The following is a 21993-nucleotide window of genomic DNA, read 5'->3' as shown; positions in this document are numbered from 1 at the left end:
CCTTACTACCCTTCCGGCCTGAGATCCGGACCCTTACTACCCTTCCGGCCTGAGATCCGGACCCTTACTACCCTTCCGGCCTGAGATCCGGACCCTTACTACCCTTCCGGCCTGAGATCCGGACCCTTACTACCCTTCCGGCCTTCTGTAAAGCAACGAAGACCTGGCTGTTCCGGCAGGCCTGGGGCTGTTGAATCATCCAGCCCCACTTTAAGTTATGAATGTTGCTGTAATTTTAAATTGTTGTATTGTTTTATGTATTCCCCCTCCCTTTCTTATCGTAAGCCGCCCGGAGTCTTCCGAGAGTGGGCGGCATACAAAACTAATAAAATAAACTAATAAACTAACTAAAGGAGCGTCCCTCTGGCCCGGGCATTTCCGTCCTGCAGAAGGTGGCAGGAAAGAGGACTTTCATAGAATGACTCTGAAGCATCTCTTCAGATCAGGGTTTCTCCCCCTCGGTGGCTTGTTGAGAGGCAACCTTTCCAATTGCCGAGGTTTAGAAATGTCGCTCCAGACCAGAGGTCTTCAAAGTTGACAACTTTAAGACTTCTGGACGTCAACTCCCCATCCAGCATAACTTACTCTCTTGTGATCCCTTCCTCTGCAATCTCTCCGTTTAGATCAGAGGTCTTCAAACTTGGCAACAGGCATAGCTGGCTGGAGAATTCTGGGAATTGAAGTCCACAAGTGGTTAAAAGTTGCCAAGTTTGGAGACCCCCCTGCTCCAGACCCTCAAATCCTTTACACGCATGTTCCGCTCAGACGCGTTTCTCCTCAGTTCACCCCCCCTAGAAACAGTCCTGGAGCAGCAGAGGACAAGTCTCTTCGGTCTTCTGAACGGCAGCCTTGCAACTGTTTTGAGGAGGAGGTGGTGGAGATCCACACCATTCATGGATCTTCTCTAGAGGAAGCACCACCCAATCTTTCGACTCCGCTTTGCGGAATCTGGTCTCCTTACCACTCCGGTTGCTTCACCTCTGACCCTTAAGGTCACAAGCCACACTTCCTCCTCCACCCTACCCCAAAATCTCCAGTCTCAATTTTTGGCACCCAGATGCTAAATGTTTTGTCTCTGCTCAGCCGCGCGAGCGATACTGGGTGTACCAAGATACACCCACATTACACCTATCCTCCGCGAGCTGCACTGGGTCCCTATTGGTCTGCGAGCGTGTTTCAAGGTGCTGGTTATCACCTTTAAAGCTCTACAGGGCCTAGGACTCGGATATCTGCGAGACCGTCTTCTGCCGCATACCTCCCAATGACCGATAAGATCGCACAGGGTGGGTCTTCTCCAGGTGCCATCAGCCAGACAATGTCGGCTGGCGGCTCCCCGGGGGAGGGCCTTCTCTGTAGCTGCTCCGACCCTATGGAACGACTTACCCCCAGAGATCCGGACCCTCCCCACTCTCTCGGCCTTCTGAAAGGCTATCAAAACCTGGCTATTCTGGCAGGCCCCGGGCTGTTGACCTCACGATTGAGGTCCAACCCCGATTAGACTGGGTGCATTATGTGGCTCTTCTTTTAATCTGTTTTCTTCGTTTTTTAACTCTTTACTTTTTAAAATTTATTTTCTGTAAGCCGCCCGGAGTCCTTCGGGATTGGGCGGCCTATAAATTTATTAAATCAAATCAAATCAGTTTCACCGCTCTCATTCATCCCTGACTGTTCAAGAACTCTGCTCCACCATCTTACCATCTTCTCCCAGCTACCTTCTTCCTTCTTTGGACTACACTCAGCCAACTGGAATTCATAGAGGACCCCCAACCACTCATCTTCTGCTTCGAAGGGGCTTCCCAACCAAGGAAATGGATCTCTCTTGCCAAAAGCAGGATGAGATGGGGACACAAGGAGGCTCCTGCACTGCCATCCCAGTTTTGAGGGACGCTCCATAAGACCAGATACCTGCTAGGCATCCAAGGAGGGTCCAGGAGAGACAGTCTCCAAGAACCTATGCTCCATTCTGGGCCACTCCATTCCCAGAGCATTCAGGGGCAAGAGAACTGGGAAACCTCCCCCCTCCCACCCAGGACTGATGATGAAGGCGGAGAGCCACGAATGGCGAAAGGCTGAGGGGGCAGCAGGGTCTTCCTCCCTCCCGCCTCCCCCAGGAGTGACAACGCCAAGGAAAAGAGAGTGCCGAAAAAAAAGAGGGCTGGGGATTGTCAGCGTGGCTGGATAAGGGAAGCTGCTGAAACGGGAGCAAAAATATTTAGACAATAAATGGAGTATCAGAAGAAAGCAGCAGACTATCTTCAAGGAATCAATCATCCTGTACCGGTTGTCTGGACAGACGGCGCCACAGAAGAGATAGCCGCCAAACTGGCAAGATAAGGGTTAATCAAGGATTTAATTCAGCACAAAAAAAAGAGATAAATGGGGAACAGAGGGAGACGGAGAGGGAGAGAAAGTGGGGGAGGCCAACTTCGCAACAGCACGGGGAAAAGTTGGACCGGGTCCCAAGCCCTCGCCCGGCCCAGGCCACGATTCCCGGGATGGCGCTGGGGAGAGGAAGGGGCTGCAGGCTCCCTGGTTACCTCCAAGAGACAAGCAAAGCCCCTCAACAGGCCCCTGGCCCAGAGCGAAGCCCCCTGCTTCTCTCCAGTACCCGGGCAGGTGTGGGGGGGGGCACCTCGCCCCATGGCTCCCTTTCTAGATTTGGGCACTTCTTCGGGTGTGTGTGTGTGTGTGTTTGCTACTGGCATTGCTGCCAGTTCAGTGCCTCAAAGATTCTTCTGTGCATGCGCAGAACCAAAAACAAGATGGCGGCCCCAGAGGAGAACCGGTTTCGGGAGGCGTGGCAGGAAGGGGTCGCTGCCGGTTCTAGTGTCCCAGGCCGCCAAGTTCCTACCAGTTCGGCTGAACTGGTAGCAACCCACCTCTGACTTCAATGCTCTTGCCATTGGCTCATAAATCATGCCAGGTGGGCAGGCTTCTTGGTGGGGGTGGCGTTATCGCTGCATTTTGAGCGATTTTGCAATATTTTTGTTGGAGAAGGATACCCCCCCCCAAAGAAACGATGCACCCACAAATGTCCCTTTCTTTGCTACCCGATCTCTGACTCCCCCCCCCCCCGACTCCTGCTAGTCCTGCCAGAGAACAGGAATCGATTCAGACCAAGTCAGAGGAGGAGGAGTGTACCCTCCAAGCCAATTCCTTGGTAGAAGCCAATTCCAGCTAAGTACCGTATATTTCGGACTATAAGATGCACCGGTGTATAAGATGCACCAAGATTTTGAAGAGGTAAGTAAGAAAAAAAAAGTTTTTGTCCTCCCTGGCCCCCAGCAGCACTCGGCAGGCTTCAACATGGCTGGGGGGGTGGGGGAGGAGGCAAAAATGTCCCAGTTTTGGCAAAAAAATGAGTGGAAAATGGGCTGTTTTTCGCAGAAACGGAGGCGGTTTTGCCTTGCCCCAGCCATGCTGAAGCTTGCAGAGGGCTGCTGGGGGCTGGGGGTGGGGGGGAGGCAAAAACACCTCAATATTTGCAAAAACTGGGCTGTTTTTTTTGCAAAAATCGGATGTAGCAGTGGGGCTTTGGGACGCTGTATTCAGTGTATAAGACGCACCAACATTTCCACACTTTTTGGGGGGGGGGGGAAGAGAAAGGTGCCTCTTATACTCCAAAAATACGGTAGTTGCACCTCCTGGCACCCAAATATGCTGGTACTACAACTCCCCTGCCCCCTGTGTATCTGGGCCCCCTCTGTTGCTGTAGTGCAGAGGTTTTCAAACTTAGCAACTTTAAGACTTGTGGACTTCAACTCCCAGAATTCTCCAGCCAGCAGAGCTGGCTGGAGAATTCTGGGAGTTGAAGTCCACAAGTCTTAAAGTTGCTAACTTTGGGAACCTCTGCGTGTCGTGTTTGTTATTCTACCACGACCGTTTCTTGGGTGGAGGTCCAGGATGGGTGGATTCTTCTTGGCCCTCCACTAAGTCAGCCTGTCTTCAGGTGGGGGGGGGGGGAACCTTACCGGCTCGCTCAGTCCTGGAGAAGGAGGTTCGCTGTGGATATTTCCCGGGAACGGCCCCCAAAACACTCCGCCGGGGATGCTGTCTTTGGCGCACACCTTGCTTTCCGCCTGGGAGGTCACAAGCTCCAACTTGTCTGAAAGAGAAGAAAGGGGTTTGGGGGTTTGGAGGAGTCCAAAGGGTCAACGAAGAGCCCGCCCTGGATGACCCCTTCCAGGGGTTTATTTCAGCTGCCCTGCTGTGGGATGCCAAGCCAAAGTCGGTGGGCACTTCAACATGGCAAAAGGTGCTCCTGGCAGTTAGAGGGTGCTTGGGGAGGGGGGGGGACACAGATGGGGCCTCTTCAACACCACCCTGCTGGAATAGTCAGGGGGAAGGGTCTCTTTGACAAGGTCAAATATTTAAACTGGGGGATTTGAGGTAGGAATGGTCGCTGGTTCGGAAACTCAGGTGAGATACAAGAGTGTGTGCCATCACTCAACCTTCCCTAGTGAATAGTTCCTCATTTCCTCACTGGAAAGAGGAGGAGGAGGAGGAGGAGGAGGAGGAGGAGGAGGAGGAAGAGGAGGAGGAGGAGGAGGAGGAGGAAGAGGAGGAGGAGAAGGAAGAGGAGGAGGAGGAGGAGAAGGAGGAGAAGGAGGAGGAGGAGGAAGAGGAGGAGAAGGAGGAGGAGGAGGAGGAGGAAGAGGAGGAGGAGGAAGGAGGAAGGAGGAGGAGAAGGAGGAGGAGGAGAAGAGGAGGAGGAGGAGGAGGAGGAGGAAGAGGAGGAGGAGGAAGAGGAGGAGGAGGAAGAGGAGGAGGAATTCCCCAGCCCACACAGGGGTGTCCAGCTTCAGCCACTAAGACCTGTGGACTTCAACTCCCATGATTCCTCAAGAGTGTGTGCCATCACTCAACCTTCCCTAGTGAATAGTTCCTCATTTCCTCACTGGAAAGAGGAGGAGGAGGAGGAGGAGGAGGAGGAGGAGGAAGAGGAGGAGGAGGAAGAGGGAGGAGGAAGAGGAGGAGGAGGAGAAGGAAGAGGAGGAGGAGGAGGGGGAAGAGGAGGAGGAGGAGGAAGAGGAGGAATTCCCCAGCCACACAGGGGTGTCCAGCTTCAGCCACTAAGACCTGTGGACTTCAACTCCCATGATTCCTCAAGAGTGTGTGCCATCACTCAACTTCCCTAGTGAATAGTTCCTCATTTCCTCACTGGAAAGAGGAGGAGGAGGAGGAGGAGGAGGAAGAGGAGGAGGAGGAAGAGGAGGGGGAAGAGGAAGAGGAAGAGGAGGAATTCCCCAGCCACACAGGGGTGTCCAACTTCATCCACTAAGACCTGTGGACTTCAACTCCCACGATTCCGCAACCATACGCGGCTGTCCAACTTCGACCACCCTGGGGACTTCAGCTCCCAGAATTCCCCAGCCTGCCATCCCTGGGAGTTGAACTCCACAGGTGGCCAAGGTTGGAGACCCCTGGGCGGCTGGGGAGTGCTGGGAGTTGGAGTCCACGGGTTTTAAAAGTGGCCAGAGTTGGGAGACGCCTGCCCTGGGGGGTTTTCCTGGAGAGGGGGGCAGGATGGTGCGAAGCTGCTGGCATCTCTCCCTGGGAAAAGGAGCCTCCTCTTCATTAGGACCCTTGGCTGAGGCAGCCCGGAGCTGTAATAGCCTCGATGCTTTGATAAGCCTCTCGGTTTAATGGGGGGAGATAACATGTAAATTGGCCGGGGAAACTGGCCTAAAACTGTTTTAGCTGCACCTCCATCATGCTGCCTGCTGATAAGATGGCAGTTAAACAATACTTCAAGGCAGGCTCAAGCTAGGCCTCCCCCTCCTCATTCCACATCTGGGGAAGGCAGGGAGGGGACGCCTGCAGTCCCCCTCTTTTCTCCAAGACCCCCGCAGGGGAAGGAGGAGGGCCGGCTGGGGGTTCAGGCTGACCTTCTGCCTGGGAAACAAACCCTCCCTTCTCCCCACATCAAAGGGGGAAGAAGAGGAGGGAGGGAGGGAGGGAGAAGAACCCAACCCCAGGGTTTATCGGGAGGGAGGGGAGCAGGCCCACAGCTAGCAGCCTCCTGGGCATTGCCAGCTTTCATGACCGTCTTGGCCAGTCTGTGCCAGATCTCACCAGGACCATACTGGCTGGAGAATTATGGAAGCTGTAGTCCACCTGTTTTAAAGTGGCCATGGTTGAGGTGAACCAAATACCATTTAAAGTCCCCGACGGGGGTGAATAGCCTGCAAAGCACAGATCCTTCTCACCCCCCACCTCCAACTCTATGGAAAAATGGGAGACAGCCGGGAGCTCCAACTTCCGGCCGGTTCCTGGGATACCTAGCAGCCCCCTCCCTCCCTCCTTTGGCTTCTTGCTGGCTAATCAGCTCCTTTTGGGTCAGGAGACCATGGCTGGCCGATAAGAGCCTCCTGCTGACACTTCCCATGTCGGAACAGAGCATCTCCTGTGTATCAATCCTCAGCAGAGAAAACACTGGCCCACTGATAAGGGAGGGAACCCTTCCAGACAGAAGGGGACAAAAATAGGGCTAGGCCAGAGGAGGGGCCCCTCCCTCCCTCCCTCCCTCTATTTCTGCTGGAGGGTGTAAAGAGAGGGAGGTCAGATGGAAGGAAGAAAGGGAGGGGAGGGAAGAAAGGAAGGAAAGGAGGAAGGAGATTAGGGAAGGAAGACGAGAGGAAGGAAGGAAGAATAGAAAAAGAAATTGGGAGGGAAGGAGGGAGGGAAGAAAGGATGGAAGGAAAGGAGGAAGGAGATTAGGGAAGGAAAAGGAGAGGAAGGAAGAATAGAAAAAGAATGGGAGGAAGAAAGGAAGGAAAGGAGGAAGGAGATTAGGGAAGGAAAAGGAGAGAAAGGAAGAAGAAGAATTCAAAAAGAAATTGGGAGGGAGGGAAGAAAGGAAGGAAGGAAGGAAAGGAGGAAGGAGATTAGGAAGGAAAAGGAGAGGAAGGAAGGAAGGAAAAATAGAAAAAGAAATTGGGAGGGAAGGAGGGAGGGAAGAAAGGAAGGACGGAAGGAGATTAGGGAAGGAAAAGGAGAGAAAGGAAGGAAGGAAGAATAGAAAAAGAAATAGGGAGGGAGGGAAGGAAGGAAGGAAGATGGAGATTAGGGAAGGAAAAGGAGAGGAAGGAAGGAAGGAAGAAGAATAGAAAAAGAAATTGGGAGGGAGGGAAGAAAGGAAGGAAGGAAGGAAAGGAGGAAGGAGATTAGGGAAGGAAAAGGAGAGAAAGGAAAGAAGGATAGAAAAAGAAATTGGGAGGGAGGGAGGGAAGAAAGGAAGGAAAGGAAGAAGGAGATTAGGGAAGGAAAAGAAGAGAAAGGAAGGAAGAAAGGATAGAAAAAGAAATTGGGAAGGAAGGAAGGAAGGGGCACAGTGGGCAGGGATGGTCTCCTGGTGATGGGCTGAGATGGATGCCAGTGGGCACCAACATGGCTGGCTGAGAAGCTGGAAAGCAAAGCCTGGACATTCCTGATTCCTGCCAGAGGGTCTCTAGCCCAAGGCCATCTCTGCAGAGACAGACAGACGGATGGACGGACCCCCACTTCCAAAGAGCAGGCAGGCTCCCCATCTGGCCATTCCCCTTCGGTGCCACCTCCCGGATCAACTGGCCACCACCAGGACACATCAATGAAAAGTCCGGCTGGGCCTAATGGCCAAAACAATGTTGTCGATTATCGCAAGGAGCAAAGTCCAATTTCCCCCCTCCGGCTGGTGGCTGTGCGCCTGCGTCTGTCTGCCCCTAATCTCGGGATCGGTGGCGCTGGCGCTCAGTTTCACCACCCGGCAGGTTAATACAATTCCGCCCTTATCTTATCTCCCCATCAGCTTCCTGGCCAAGCAACCCTCCGATTGGCTCCCGCAAGCCAGCTGGCCCAAAGTTATCAGAATAATTCTTATCTCCGGGATCATTAACCAAATTGGGCTGGTATCGGCCTGCGTGCTGGCGATAATGAAGTTGCAGGCGGAATGGAGGGGAAGAGGGAAGATGGCGAGCAGATGCCGCCTGAGGAGGCTGGCATCCCTCCGGGGGGGCGGGGGGGGGGACTCTACAGAAGGGATGTGGGGCTGCCACGGCTGCATTTGGAGCCCAGAGAGATGAGCGGGGGGCTGTGGGAGGAGGTGGGCTCAACCCAACCCAGGCCAGGCCAGGCCAGCAGTTCAGAAGCACCGTGTCATGACCCAGGTTGGGATGCTTGCAGATAGGGGGTCTCGGCCCCCTCTACGACTGGGAGCGTGAAAATGGGGAGGAGGTCCATCCTGTTGGGATGACACAACCTCTCGTTCCTCAACCTTTTTTTAAAATATACTTTTTTTATTTTCCATTTTCATAACATATAATCACATGTATACTATTACATAGCCAATATCCTATTGTATTAAGTAGTAATTACATCAGTTCCTCTTGTCATCAACGCCCAGAAAGATAAAAACCCATTATTGGCTCTTCTGCTCTCCATACACCTCTTTCTTCTACCCCTCTCCTACCTCCTTTCTTCCCTCCATCATCCTTTTCTATTCTCCTCCCCTTCCTTTCTCCTTCTCTTCTCTCTTCATTCCACTCCTCCTTATCCTCCTCATCTTCCCCCTTACCCTCTCTCCTATCCCTCTCTTCCCATCTTTCTTCTCTCCTCTGCTTCACACTCTTCTACATCCTGTCTTCCCTCCATCATTTTCTACTCTACTTCCCCTTCCTTTCTCCTTCTCCTCTCTCCCCTTACCACTCCTCCTTATTCTCCTCATCTTCCCCCTTCACCCTCTCTCCTGTCCCTCTCTTCCTATCTTTCTTCTCTCCTCTGCTTCCCACTCTTCCTCTCATTGGTGTATTTCAGCTTCTGAGCAAACTCCATTCTATGTTGATGGTATTTATGCTTCCATATCAATATACTTAACATATCTTAGTTTTAAGGAAAAATAATCCAAAAAGATAAAAACCCATTATTAGCTCCTCTGCTCTCCATACACCTCTTTCTTCTGCCTCTCTCCTACCTCCTTCCTTCCCTCCATCATCCTTTCCTACTCTACTTCCCCTTCCTTTCTCCTTCTCCTCTCTCTTCATTCCACTCCTCCTTATCCTCCTCATCTTCCCCCCTTACCCTCTCTCCTATCCCTCTCTTCCCATCTTTCTTCTCTCCTCTGTTTCCCACTCTTCCTCTCATTGGTGCATTTCCGCTTCTGAGCAAACTCCATTCTATGTTGATGGTATTTATGCTTCCATATCAATATACTTAACCTATCAACTTTGGTGGCACGGAAGACGTGCGGGCTTCAACTCTTGCCTAACAGGCTGGGGGATTCTGGGAGTTGAAGTCCACGCTTCTTCGAGTTGCTAAGCCTGAGAAATACCGTCCTAGGAGAAAGGCAGATATACGAATGCCAGAAGAGTAAACACCCATGCAGAGGCTGCCCTTTTGCCTACTTCCGAGCTTCTGCTCACAAAACCGACGCCGGGGCATTCGATAGGAGGAGACTTGGCTCCTGTTGTGGCCTCTCTGGGCCTCCTTTGATCTCACCCACTGCCACCCCTCGGCTGGGAAACCAGCCACCCTCCAGATGGCCCTGAACCACCACTGCCAGCGGCTCCAGTCCACTTGGCTAAAGGAGACGGACGCTGGGAACGCCAGCAGCCTGCAGGAGGGGCCAGGCTGCCCCAACCCACCAGCCTAGCTGTGGTTGATCCAAAGAGGATCAGCTGCGAACCAATTCTGGGGGACTGGATGCCAACCGGCCAACTTTATCCGGCGAGAAAGCATATCAAGAAGGGGTTGGCAAATGTGGCAGCCAAACTCCCTCACTTGACTGGAGACAAACGGAGAGTTTGGAGTTTGGAGTAGTTTATTTATATGCCGCCCTTTTCCCTGGGGGGACTCAGGGCGGCTTACAATTCGAAAGGAGGGGAAAACAAACAGATTAACACATAAGACAGTACATCATTAAAAAACACAACATTCATACCATTCGGGTGGGATACAATCTTTAGCCCCAGGCCTGACGGGGATAGCCAGGTTTTAAGGGCTGTGCGGAAGGTCTGGAGGGTGGTGAGGGTACGAATCTCCACGGGGAGATTGTTCCATAGGGTCGGAGCTGCCACCGAGAAGGCTCTCCTCCGCGTGGTTGCCAGTCGACATTGACCGGCAGATGGAACTCGGAGGAGGCCTAATCTATGGGATCTAATTGGTCGAGTGGAGGTAATTGGCCAGATCCTCTCATGCCTACACAAGAAACACCCCCCCCCCCAATAAAGACGCCCACCTGCTTCGATAGCAGGAACCCTGAACAGGCTTCAGCCCCAAAAATATGCTAGCGGGTGGGCAATAAATAATGGGATGGTTATATATGGATACCCTTATGTTAAAATTATGATGATGCCAGAGGTGTATTGGAATGTAATGATGAACACCATCCATGCTAAACGGAGTTTTGCTCACCATGTAAGCGAGTGGAAGAGAAAAGGAAGAGGAAAGGAGGACGAGAGGGGCCAGGAGAGAGAGAGAACAGAGGGGAGGAAAAGAGGAGGAGGAGAGAGGAGGAGTGGAAGGAGGAGGGAGGAGGAGGAGGAGAGGAAGGAGAAGTAGAGAAGCGAGGGATGGTAAAGGGCGGAAAGGAGGTAGGGAGGAGGAAAGAGGATGAGGGGCCAGGATGGCGGTGGATAGGGGATAATACGGCGCATGGAAAGCAGAAGAGCATATGATACTTCCTGTGGGTTGATCTGAAATAGGGACTTATATAATATTGGACGATGCAAAAGAGGGTTGGTTAATGATGTAATGGCATACTTGTGGTTACTTGTGTGGAAATAAAAATAAAAAAGCTTTTGTTTTCTAAAAGAAGGCCACCTGCTCTTAGATTCCTTCCTGCAAGCTCTATTTAAGTCAGTGTTTCTCAATCTTGGGGACTTTAAGTCCTGTGGACTTCAACTCCAGAATCCCCCAGCCAGCCAGGACTTAAAGTCCCCAAGATTGAGAAACACTGATCTAAGCAGAGATGATTAGCAATCAAAACCAACATCCAAAGAAACTATTTCCCCTCAAATCTCATTGCCCCCCTTCCCCCATCACAACACACACACACACACACACACACAGAGGTCCTGCCTAGGACAAGTGCATCCACTCAACTAACGTGCGAAGACTAGCCCATCATCCAATGGGGGGGGTGTCTTCCCACCGCCCTTAACAGCCCACTCTGTGGAGTCCTTGGAGGTCTCTGAGCTTGGTTATTTTCCTGCAGACATTTCATCATTGCGCTGATGACGTCCCCTAGTTGGGTAATGAGACGTCTGCAAGGAAGCAATCTGGTTCCGAAAGCACCCAGTTCCCCCACAATTCACGTCCGAGGGACAAAAGATTCTCTGCAACGGACCTCAGCCCTCCGTCTGTCTGAACCAATAGCAATAGCAATAGCAGTAGACTTATATACCGCTTCATAGGCCTTTCAGCCCTCTCTAAGCGGTTTTACAGAGTCAGCATATCGCCCCCAACAACAATCTGGGTCCTCATTTTACCCACCTCGGAAGGATGGAAGGCTGAGTCAACCCTGAGCCGGTGAGATTTGAACCGCTGACCTGCTGATCTAGCAGTAGCCTGCAGTGCTGCATTTAACCACTGCGCCACCTTCAAGAGGGGAGCCCCCTCCCCTCTTGAAGCCATCTTGGCTTTACACAACTGGCACAACGCATAAAAGCAGATTCTTCTGCCCGCTGGTCAGTTTAATGGGGAGGACTCAAGTTCCAGCAAGTTCCACAAAGCAGGAAGAAGGAACCTTTAGAATGAAACCAGAAGACCTCAAGGAAGGGTCCACGAATGGGGTAATTGGAACCCAGGGCTGGGGAACGATCAACACGAGGCTGGCCAGGACTGGAACTTGGAAGGTCCAGTTGTGGGGCGTGAATGAAGGACAAAACCCAACGTTGCATGCCAGGACTGAATTTTGAGAAGCTGGCCTTCCTTCGGGAAGCAGCAAGCCCGATGCAGCTGGAACATTAAAGCGCGCGCATACACAAACACACACACACTCCTGACAACTCAACCAGCAAAATGACGCACAATCGCCTGATAAGATGGAGGGGGCGATTGGGAAGAGTTTTAAAGCCGCCTGCAACCAGCATTGCCTTCGCTCTTCACCTCCCTTGACAAAAGAGAAATATCTTCAAGGGGCTCAAGAGATTATCCCAGCTTTGCCCGAGTAATCAGGGGCAATACTTGGAATAACTGAAGTCCCCCCCCCCCCGCACCCCCAAATCCGCTCTGAAAATTAAGAGGAGAAGGGAAAAGGAGAAGGATGGGGGAGACCCTTCCTCTTTGTTCTCCTCGCCCCCGGGTAGCTTCTCTGGCTTGGAGACCAAGGTCAACTCGGTGGCCCACCAGGCAGAAGATGCGGAGGAGACCTGCCACCAGCCACGAACCGTCTCTCATTCCCGGCAAATTAACCTTAAAGGGAGCAGCCCTCTGGTTTTTCTGAAGCCAGTTAATTGTGAAGGGAGGAGAGCTCCCCCAGGTTCAACAAAAGTTCTCCCCCCTCCCCAAATCCAGGGCGGCACAAAGAGCTTACTCCGGGGAGCAAGATGGCCTCGCAGCCACGCACGGTGCCACCTAAAAGGAAGCACCGGCATGCTTAAGCGGTGCGGCGGCCCAGCAGGGCAAAGTACGGTCCGTTCCATGCCCCCCCTCCAGCTCCTGCTTCCTTCCTCTCCTTGGGCAGAGTCTGCCCCTCACCTGGGCAACTGGGCAGCCGGGGGTCCAAGCTGCCTTGCACGGGTACCTGATTCGCCATGCTCTCCTCTCCGCTTCAAAGGGGCACCCCGGCTGGCCGAGGGCAGCTGGGCTGGAGGACCGGCTTTGGAGTGGCGTAGCCCAGACCCTCGGCCGCCCCCTCCCCCGCTTCCGAGAAAGCGCGGCGAAAACGTCAAGAGCCCCCCCTACCCCCAGGCAACGCGCGTCCGCGCCCGGCAGCTGCTGTTGGGGATTTCTCTCCTGCTATCGCAACCGAGCATCGCTGGGGATTTATTGATTTTTTGACACAGTTAAGAACAGCAAATCTTTATCGCTTCAAACCCTGACCCCATTAATGGAGGAGCTCTTACCAAGCCTGTGTAGCAACCGAGGCCCGTCTCTCCGCCCCCAGCAGGCACCGGATCAAGCGCAGAAGTTTTAGGCCAAGGGTCGATCCCAGGGGACAAAAAGCGACCTCAAAGGGCCCTCGCCAAGGCCGGAGCCCAGCGCGGGTGGTTTTTCCCCCCGCCCTGCACAATCAAGACGGTTTTCAGGCCAACATTTGAAGTTGGGTCTGGGGCTCCAGGTTAGGGGGGAAAAAAACATTCACGTTTCCAAGCGTCCAGTTTGCAAAGGGCAGCTCTGCGCGAAGTTTGCAAGGGGCCAGAGAGAGAATCGCCTGTCCAAGTGGTGGGATATCTGCATGCAAACAGTGTCTTGGCTCTTTTGGGGGGGATTGGAAAAAGCTCTGTGTGTGTGTCTGTGTCTGTGTCTGTGTGTGTGTCTGTGTGTGTATGTGTGTGTGTGTGTGTCAGCCGGTGCATCTCCGAATGACCACCTGTGCAATTTTGGGGTGGGGGCTACAAAGCAAGACAGCCTCCCAGGGGCTAATCCGGCCTGAGTCTTCTTCCCAGCCCTAATCATCATGGAAGGAAATATTACGAATGTGTCTGTGCGCTGGTGCTTTCAAGGCCGTCTTTCTCAACCTCGGCAACTTTCAGAGGTGTGGGGGCCAAGCCCTAGAATTCTCCATCCGGGGCATTCTGGGAGTTGAAGTGCAGGCAACCGAAGCGTAGTCGGTCATCGAGGCTGGCAAGCACCGTTTTAAGGCTTTGCAAAAACTGGGATTTGCTCGGCCAAAGAACTCCCAGCTCTGTTTCTGCAGGAATGAAATGGGAGTGAGGAGCATTTGAGATTTGGGGGGCTTCGCCCTCCTTCCCAGGTGCTCAGCCGGACCCTGCTGGTGCCAAGGCTTTTCCATCAAAGAGGGGAGGCAAAAGAGGCAAGTGTATTGCATGGGGGCTGCCAGGAAACAGGGAGGGTGGAGGGAAGGATCCTGATCGTGGGATCCTGATCGTGGGCCCCCAAAGCAAGAGGGCAGCCCTCTGAAGGAGGGCATTCAGACCCACCAGTCACGGGGCCCTTCGACTGGCAGGGAGGCTCTCCCCCGCTTCTCCCCAAGCCAGATTCCCTCTTCCCCCGTGGTCACAGAAGGTCTGGATTGCTTCTGGTGCCCACCTTCCTCTGCCCCTCAACTGGCTTCCAGCCTCTCCCCCAACTTTCAATCTGCCAAACCCTCCAAATCGCCTGTAGGAAGCCCCCCCTCCCCCCACTGAAGGCTATGGGGGGTCCTTCCTCGCCCTCTTTCTCCAAGCCCTGCTCTGTTTCCACCTCCCCACTCCCCCCACTGCAGACCCTTTGGGAGACATTCTCATCAAGGGAAACGCTGTTGGACGATAGCATCATCCGAAGCAGGGAGGCGGCCTTGGAGAGGCTGATGATATCCTGGCAACAGCTGATCCTATCTCCCCTGCCAGGGTGGGGCGGCTGTGCCACGTCCAACCATCAAATCTCGGCTGGCTTTTCCTCCTGTTTTTATGCCACCGGCTAATCGTCCTCGCCACCACCGTCCTTGCCCTGAGAGATCCAGGAGGGTTTTCCTGCAGCCTCCATCCTACATGGAGCAGGATTCCAGGCAGCCACGATAGGAAGCAGCCGAGGTGGGCTGGGGACCCAATTCCTCCCATCTGGGTTTGTTCCATGCCACACTGCTTGGCCGGACACTGCAAGCCGGAAGTGGGCCACAGCAAAGCGAAGATGTGCCGACTGGGTCTCCGGGTGACGTGAATGGCTAGGCACTCTGGAGTGTCCCTTGATCACTGGCCCACCTTTGGTTGATCCATACATGTCCTCTCCAAACAGAACCTCGCGAGGGGGCTAAGAGGAGCACGGCTGGGTGGCTAACTGGGGGGTCTTCCCCCCCCCCGCACCCGGCTGGTGCCAGTCCTTCAAGGGTACTGGGAGGCCTGGGTGGCAGTGTGCTAAACATCCCGTGCCTGGCGGATTGAGGCCACGTTATTCCCCCAGCATGCACTGGGCTCCCACCGCCTGGCTCTCTTCCCCCCCCCCTCCTTGTAATCTAAAACAAATATGACTATCTGGCGTAAAACTTTGCTAGGAGTGATAAAGAGAAATAGCTGGAATAATTTTTTCCCACCCACACATACCAATGAGAAGAGGAAGAAAGGGGTGTGTGCACACACACACACAACACACACACACACTTATCCAGAGGATCCTGGGCAACCTAACCTGCCCCATCCATCCGAAGGGGCTGTCCTGCTCCTTCCCCCTCCCCCTCCCCCTCTTTCTCTTTCTGCGCTGGGCCACCTGATAATCAACCTTGAGGTTTGCATAGAAAACTTCGGGCGGAGAGAGATTACTGAGACAGGAGTCACAACAGAGATAAAAAAAAGAAAGAAAGGAAAGAGAGTTTGGCGGTTGGGGGGGGGAGAGAGAAAAATGGGGCAAAAATAGAAGTTGGAGAAAGGAAGGGGGGAAAAAATGCAGCACGGCTTAGAGTGGAGATACCAATGGAGACTTTTGGGCAGGTTTGGGCTTAGCGGGATGGGGCAATTTAGCCGAAAAGGCAAAATGGAACACACACACACACACACACACACACACACACACACACACACACACACACACACTGTGTGTCGTGTGCGTATGTGAAAGCAGAACTCTCCCCGTATTCCTCTAACTCAAAGGCTGGGGAGCCTGGAGCCCCCCCCCCTCATGTGTCCGGTCATCCTTAGGGAAGGCGCAAGGGCTCCAGGGAAGGAAGCCCCCACCCCACCAGCCCTGATTCCTCTACCTGCCTCGGTTTCCCGCCTGCCAGTGGCGGAGAGGCCCGGCTCCCAAGCTGGGGCAGCCGAGCAGATGGCTATCGCCTTGCCCTTTGAGATCGACGGGCTGGAGGGGAGGGCTCTGCACTCAGTCCACTGATCAGCTCCCATTAACTGATAAACCGGCGCTTGTCACCTTTAAAAGGCGCCTCAATTAATCAGCCCAGCCAGGATCACCTTCGTTAGGTTTAGCGCAGGTGCTTCCAGGAACGGGAAAAAAAACAACCAACAACCTCCCCCCCCCCTTCCCACGTTTCCTGAGCAAGAGCTGGGAGGGGGGGAGGGGGGAGGGAGCCCTTCCTTCAAAAGCACCTGCGTTAAAAACACCCAAACAAATGATAGAAACATGTTTTTCCCCCTCTAAAAACAATTTAAAGCAAAGGGGGTTTCTCCAAAAGACAACGGAACTTTTTTGCTTTCCGCTTCGCCTTGAAAACGTTTCGCTTCTCCTCCAAGGGGCTTCTTCAGTTCTCAAGGGGAAACCCCCCCCAAAGAGCCCGCCTTGCCTTTTGGAAGGGGGAGCTTTTGAACGGTTGAGACACGTCTCCATCGAGGTGTAGATTGACAGGAAACCGATTTGCACACCTGCAAATGAACGTCTGAATCCAGGAGCCTTTTTTGCACACCACAGAACCTGGGGTGGCCGAAAGCCCAAATGGACCCAGCTGGGTCTTTCCTGAGCTCAGGAGCCAAGGAGGGACCAAGGGGGTACATACTTGGAGGGGCCCACCAGGGAAGCCCAACCTGTAGTGGACGAGGCTGGGTCCCTGAAAACCATTCCAGAAAGTGGGAACTGCACAGATGCACCCGTGGGCCGTCAGGAGTTGAGCTCCATGGAAATTTGAATTTACCTGGACTGGCAGCAGGTGGAAGGTGAGCCGTGAAGGAGACTTTGTGGAGATCTTTGACCGGAGGGGGAAGAGGAAGGCTGGGGTTGCCTTGCCTGAGCAGGCCAATGAAAGGGGAAGGGGCTTGGGTCTCTCTCCAGCCTGCTCCTCCGTCCCTCTTGCCACTCAAGACCAACAGGTGGGGACTGGATCAAATCTCCCACGAATTAGAAAGCAATAGCAATAGCAATAGTTAGACTTATATACCGCTTCATAGGGCTTTCAGCCCTCTCTAAGCGGTTTACAGAGTCAGCATATCGCCCCCAACAATCCGGATCCTGGCAACCTGGGGCCAGGTTACTAACCGGTACTGAGGAACCCAGAAACGGTACACACGAGCAGGGCGGGGTCAAGTCGGAATAACGGCGTTGGAAGGGAACTTGGAGGTCTTCTAGTCCATCCCCTGCTCTAGCAGAGAACCCTACACCATTTCAGACAAGTGGTTATCCATCAACCCACCACCACCACTGGATGCAGGAAGGACAAGCACGAAATACGGCACCGCCCAGACCCCAAAGCCCCATCGGCCCCCAGTTTCTGTTCTTCCCAACGCCCAGGCAAGCAGCTAGTCCTCAAGAACCCCTTGAGGTTTCTACGACGAGGGGAAAAATGAAGTGGGGTGCCTAATGGATCCCCGGGTTTGCTTTTCATCCCTACTGGCGTGCTGGGGGGCTCTCTGGGAAGATGCTGAGCAGCGCCTAGCAAAGGGAGCCGCCTTCCATCCCAGCTCTATTTGGGGAGGGGGCGAGAGGGAGCAGGAAAGTCCCCCCACCCCCACCCCCCTGCTTGGGGACGACTCCACTTGAGAGGCAAGAAACGCAAGAGGCTGTTCCCTCCGCCCGCAACGGTGCCCAAGTTAAGGATTATAAATTGGCGCTATCACGGATTTGCATATCGGGATTTGAAAGCAGCCGAGACCCTTCCAGGCGAGCAAGGTCAAACCGAAGATTAAAAGGGAGGGAAGGGAAACATAATCCTGTCCCTCTCCTTCCCCTTGACTCTCCCATTGTGCTGGGCACAGCGGGCAGCGGCAGCAAAGCATCCTCCTGCCCACCCCCCCCTGCCCGTCTCCGGCCACCAGGAGTCTGTGCCGGAGCTGCTGGGGCTGGTGAGGGGGGCTGCATCTACGAATTGAAGGGCCCCCCAGAATGAAAGGCTTCTGCTAACTCAGGAGAGCTTTCGGGTTGGCCGCCAATGAGCTTCTCCTTAGAGATAGACTTCCTCTGAACATGGAGGCTCCACAGAATTCCCCTCGCCCGTAGCTACTCCGAGACCTCCCCGTCCAGGCTCAGATTGGCATTTCAGGTGCATTTGATGACCTGGCTGGGTTATGTGACCCGGATATCTACGAGACCGTCTTCTGCCGCACACCTCCCAACGACCGATAAGATCGCACAGGGTGGGCCTTCTCCAGGTGCCATCAGCTAGACCAGTGTTTCTCAACCTTGGCAACTTGAAGATGTCTGGACTTCAACTCCCAGAATTCCCCAGCCAGCATTCGCAAATGCTGGCTGGGGAATTCTGGGAGTTGAAGTCCGGACATCTTCAAGTTGCCAAGGTTGAGAAACACTGAGCTAGACAATGTCGGCTGGTGGTGCCACGGGGGAGGGCCTTCTCTGTAGCCGCTCCGGTCCTATGGAATGAACTGCCCCCAGAGATCCGGACCCTCCCCACTCTCAAGGCCTTCCGAAAGGCTATCAAAACCTGGCTATTCCGGCAGGCCCCGGGCTGTTGACCTCTTGACCGAGGTCCAGCCCCGATTAGACTGGGTGCATGATGTGGTTTTTAATCTGCTTTCTTTTATCTGTTTTTTAACCTTTTTCTTAAAATTTTATTTCTGTAAGCCGCCCGGAGTCCTTCGGGATTGGGCGGCCTATAAATTTAATAAATCCAATCCAATCCAATGTGCCCGTTGTTTTGACTTGCTTTATATCCAGCTGTTTCTCTGCAGACATGAGGGGATTCAGAGGAGACCCTCCTCCTCCTTTCATCCTAGTAACAGCAGCCACCATATATTTGTGATTGGCCTGATAGGAGCATCTGGACCTGAACGCAGAGCCCAACCACCATGGCAAATAGGTCTGGATTGCCTGGGACGTCCTCAGCCTCAAACCATCGGTGGCACCTTCCCCAGGACAAAGGGGAGCCACAGCTGGCACCCAAAAACAGTCTCAAGAAGGAGACTACGTCCCCAGGAAGGAAGAAGAGGCCAAGCTGGCGCTGCATCTCATCCAGAGAGGAGACTGCATGCTTGGTCCCTCTGGCCTCTCCAGATGCTGCAGAGGCCTCTGCCCACAGCTGCCCAGGGCCTTGGCAAGCTCCTGAATCTGGCCCCGAGGGGGGACTCTGCTTAACTCTGCAACTTGGGCAAGGAGAGGGAGGCTGTTAAGGAAGGAAGGGGTGAGAGGAAAGAGGGAGGAGGGGGGAAGGAAGGAAGGAAGGAAGGAGAAAGAGAAGGAAGGAGAAGGAAGGAAGGAGAAGAAGAAAGAAAGAAGTAAGGGAGGAAGTAAAGAAGGAGATGGATGGATGGATGGGTGGGAGGAAAGGTGATTGAAGATGAAAGGAAGTTGGGAAGGATGGAAGGAAGGAAGGAGATGGATGGATGGGAGGAAGATCAGAGGAAGGGAGGGAGATAAAAAAGGGAGAGAGTGAAGGAAAGAAGAAAGGAGAAAGAGAAGAAAGAAGGAAGGGATGGATGGATGGGAGGGAGGGGAGGAAGGAAGGGTGATTGAAGATGAAAGGAAGATGGGAGGGATGGAAGGAAGGAAGGAGAAAAAGAAGAAAGAAAGAAGTAAGGGAGGAAGTAAGGAAGGAGATGGATGGATTGGAGGGAGGAAAGGTGATTGAAGATGAAAGAAAGTTGGGGAGGATGGAAGGAAGGAAGGGGATGGATGGAGGAAGATCAGAGGAAGGGAGGGAGATAAAAAGGGAGAGAGTGAAGGAAAGGAAGGAGAAAGAGAAGAAAGAAGGAAGGAAGGAGATAGATGGATGGGAGGGAGGGGAGGGAGGAAGGGTGATTGAAGATGAAAGGAAGTTGGGGAGGATGGAAGGAAGGAGATGGATGGATGGATGGGAGGAAGACCAGAGGAAGGGAGGGAGATAAAAAGGGAGAGAGTGAAGGAAAGAAGGAAGGAGAAAGAGAAGAAAGAAAGAAGGAAGGAAGGAGATGGATGGGAGGAGGGAGGGGAGGAAGGAAGGGTGATTGAAGATGAAAGGAAGATGGGAGGGATGGAAGGGAGTGGGAGATGGATGGATGGATGGGAGGAAGATCAGAGGAAAGGAGGGAGATTTTAAAAAAGGGAGGGAGTGAAGGAAGGAAGGAAGGTTTGCAATGGCCCAAACTTGCTAGTTTCAGGAACAAAAGCCCAGCTCCCAGCTTCCCTCTCTGATCTCCGTGTCTCCAAGCCTCTCTTGCCTGCCAGAGCTGACACATGGAGGATCCTGCCAGATAAAGAAGAAATTCAGGCTGCTGACAGTGTCCTTTTTTCCCTCCTTCCTTCCCTCTTTCTGCCATTCTCCTCCTGATAAGTGCGGTGTCTGTGTGGAGACTGATAGAAGGCCTATCGCGGCGGTTAGCCCGGAAAGGAAGGGCTCTATCACCCCGGCATCGCCGGACCGAGATCGACTCCCAGCCACACAGAAATTAATATCACTCCAATTACCGCAGCGGAGATGGGCTGGACAGAGAGATAATAAAATCTCTTTTACATGAAGAACGCAAAGAGACAAACGGGGTTCAGTCACAGGAATGGGGGGGTGGGTGCATTTTCTAGGCTGTTTTCAGCCTCGGGGAAGGTGCAGCCAATTAGGCAGCCAATTTTTCCAGCAGGGAAGGGCGGGGGGCCTGAACATAATCAGGGTCCTCGTCTCCTACTAACTGGGGCCTTTTGGGGTCCCAGTGGAGAATGATCCCCAGGGCACTTTTCAAGCCAAGGGGGCACAATCTATGCCAGCCTTTCTCCACTGGGGCAACTTTAAAGGTCTGCGTGTTTCAGTTCTGATTTTACGTGGAAAGCACCTTGTGGGCTTTTCGCTCGAGACCAAAAGAGGTTATTGATTCTGTGACAATTACAATTGCTTCTGATGATACTGCAGTAATTCAGTATTGCTGAATGTCAGATCAAAAGGTGAATGTATTTTAGATTTGCAACTGTATGAAAGAAAGTTTGCAAGTTTCTGTCGTTTGGTTTTTTCCCCCCTCTTCCTTTATATCTTGCACTTATACCCCTCGCTATTTTTTCCCCTGATTTCTTTCTTCTTCTTTTTATCATTTATTCTTGAAAGAAATGTAATTAATTAAAAGATGTGTGGACTTCCAACTCCCAGAATTCCCCAGCCTGCAGCACACTGAGCCTCCACCACTGATTTTGCAACCTCTTTCCATTGGTTCTCCTTTGCTTTTCCCAGGTGGCAATTGGCCCTGGGGGGGGGAATGAGGGGTTTCCCCTCTGGAAATGGGCCAGATAGTTTTCACTTGTGTCATTCTCAGTGAAGGTAAACTGAGCATCCAGTCAAGAGGGAAAACTTAATAAACTGTTGGTTAAAGGATAAACCCACCACCAGTATTTTGAAGGCAGGGAATGCCAACTGTCCGTCCCCCCCCCCCCACTCCCGGATGCTTACGATGTGGTGGGAAGGACGTCCTGGCATGGTGGGCCAAGGAGCATCACTGCCAGGGGCCGAGCAGGCTGGGCTCCCACAGGCCGAAGGTCAGGGATGGGAGAGAGCAGATAACCACGGAGAAGGTGTGGGCCTTCTGCAGATCGATTTCCGGCCAACACATCCAGGAAGAGCCAAGGATATCAGCCCACGTTTCCCTTCCTGGACTAGGAGTCAGATGTGGGGAGGGGAATTGGAGGGGAAGGAAAAGGGGAAAGCAGAGGAAGGCTGGCAGGAAAGCCATTCTAAAACAGCTGGGGAAAGAGGGGAGAGATGCCTTCGGGAGTCTCCACACCATCTCCAGGTGGGGTGTGTTTCCAAAGTGACCCAGGTGAAGGAGGAGCTGGGTGTGTTTGTGTGTGTGTGTTTCTCCGTAACCCTCCTTTCTTTTCAAGAAACAAAACCCATAAGAACAACAGATGAAGATATGAAAATGCTTCAATTGTTGATATCCAGACAAGAAGGGATTGCAAGAGAGTAAATTATGCTGGCTGGAGAATTCTGGGAGTTGAAGTGCACACGTCTTAAAGTTGCCAAGTTTGGAGATCTCTGCACTATGAGATGCTCTCCAACAAGCAGGTATTGCCAAA

General features: G+C 53.1%; 1 protein-coding gene across 1 annotated transcript in view; it reads right to left on the bottom strand.

The window, feature by feature from the left end:
• Positions 1–21993, bottom strand: part of ZFPM1 (zinc finger protein, FOG family member 1) — a 91023-nt gene that overhangs the window by 15600 nt on the left and 53430 nt on the right. The window contains exon 4 of the mRNA XM_087729525.1: positions 3972–4105. Within this exon, the coding sequence (XP_087585651.1) occupies positions 3972–4105 (134 nt within the window). The remainder of the gene's footprint in view (positions 1–3971; positions 4106–21993) is intronic.

The sequence above is a fragment of the Thamnophis sirtalis genome, unplaced genomic scaffold (assembly GCF_051295495.1).
Source record: "Thamnophis sirtalis isolate CommonGarterSnake01/CBP01778 unplaced genomic scaffold, rThaSir2_p1.2 scaffold_14, whole genome shotgun sequence".
NCBI classification, from domain to species: domain Eukaryota; kingdom Metazoa; phylum Chordata; class Lepidosauria; order Squamata; family Natricidae; genus Thamnophis; species Thamnophis sirtalis.
Note: the sequence above shows the minus strand (reverse complement) of the source record. Positions and strands in the feature narration are given on the sequence as shown.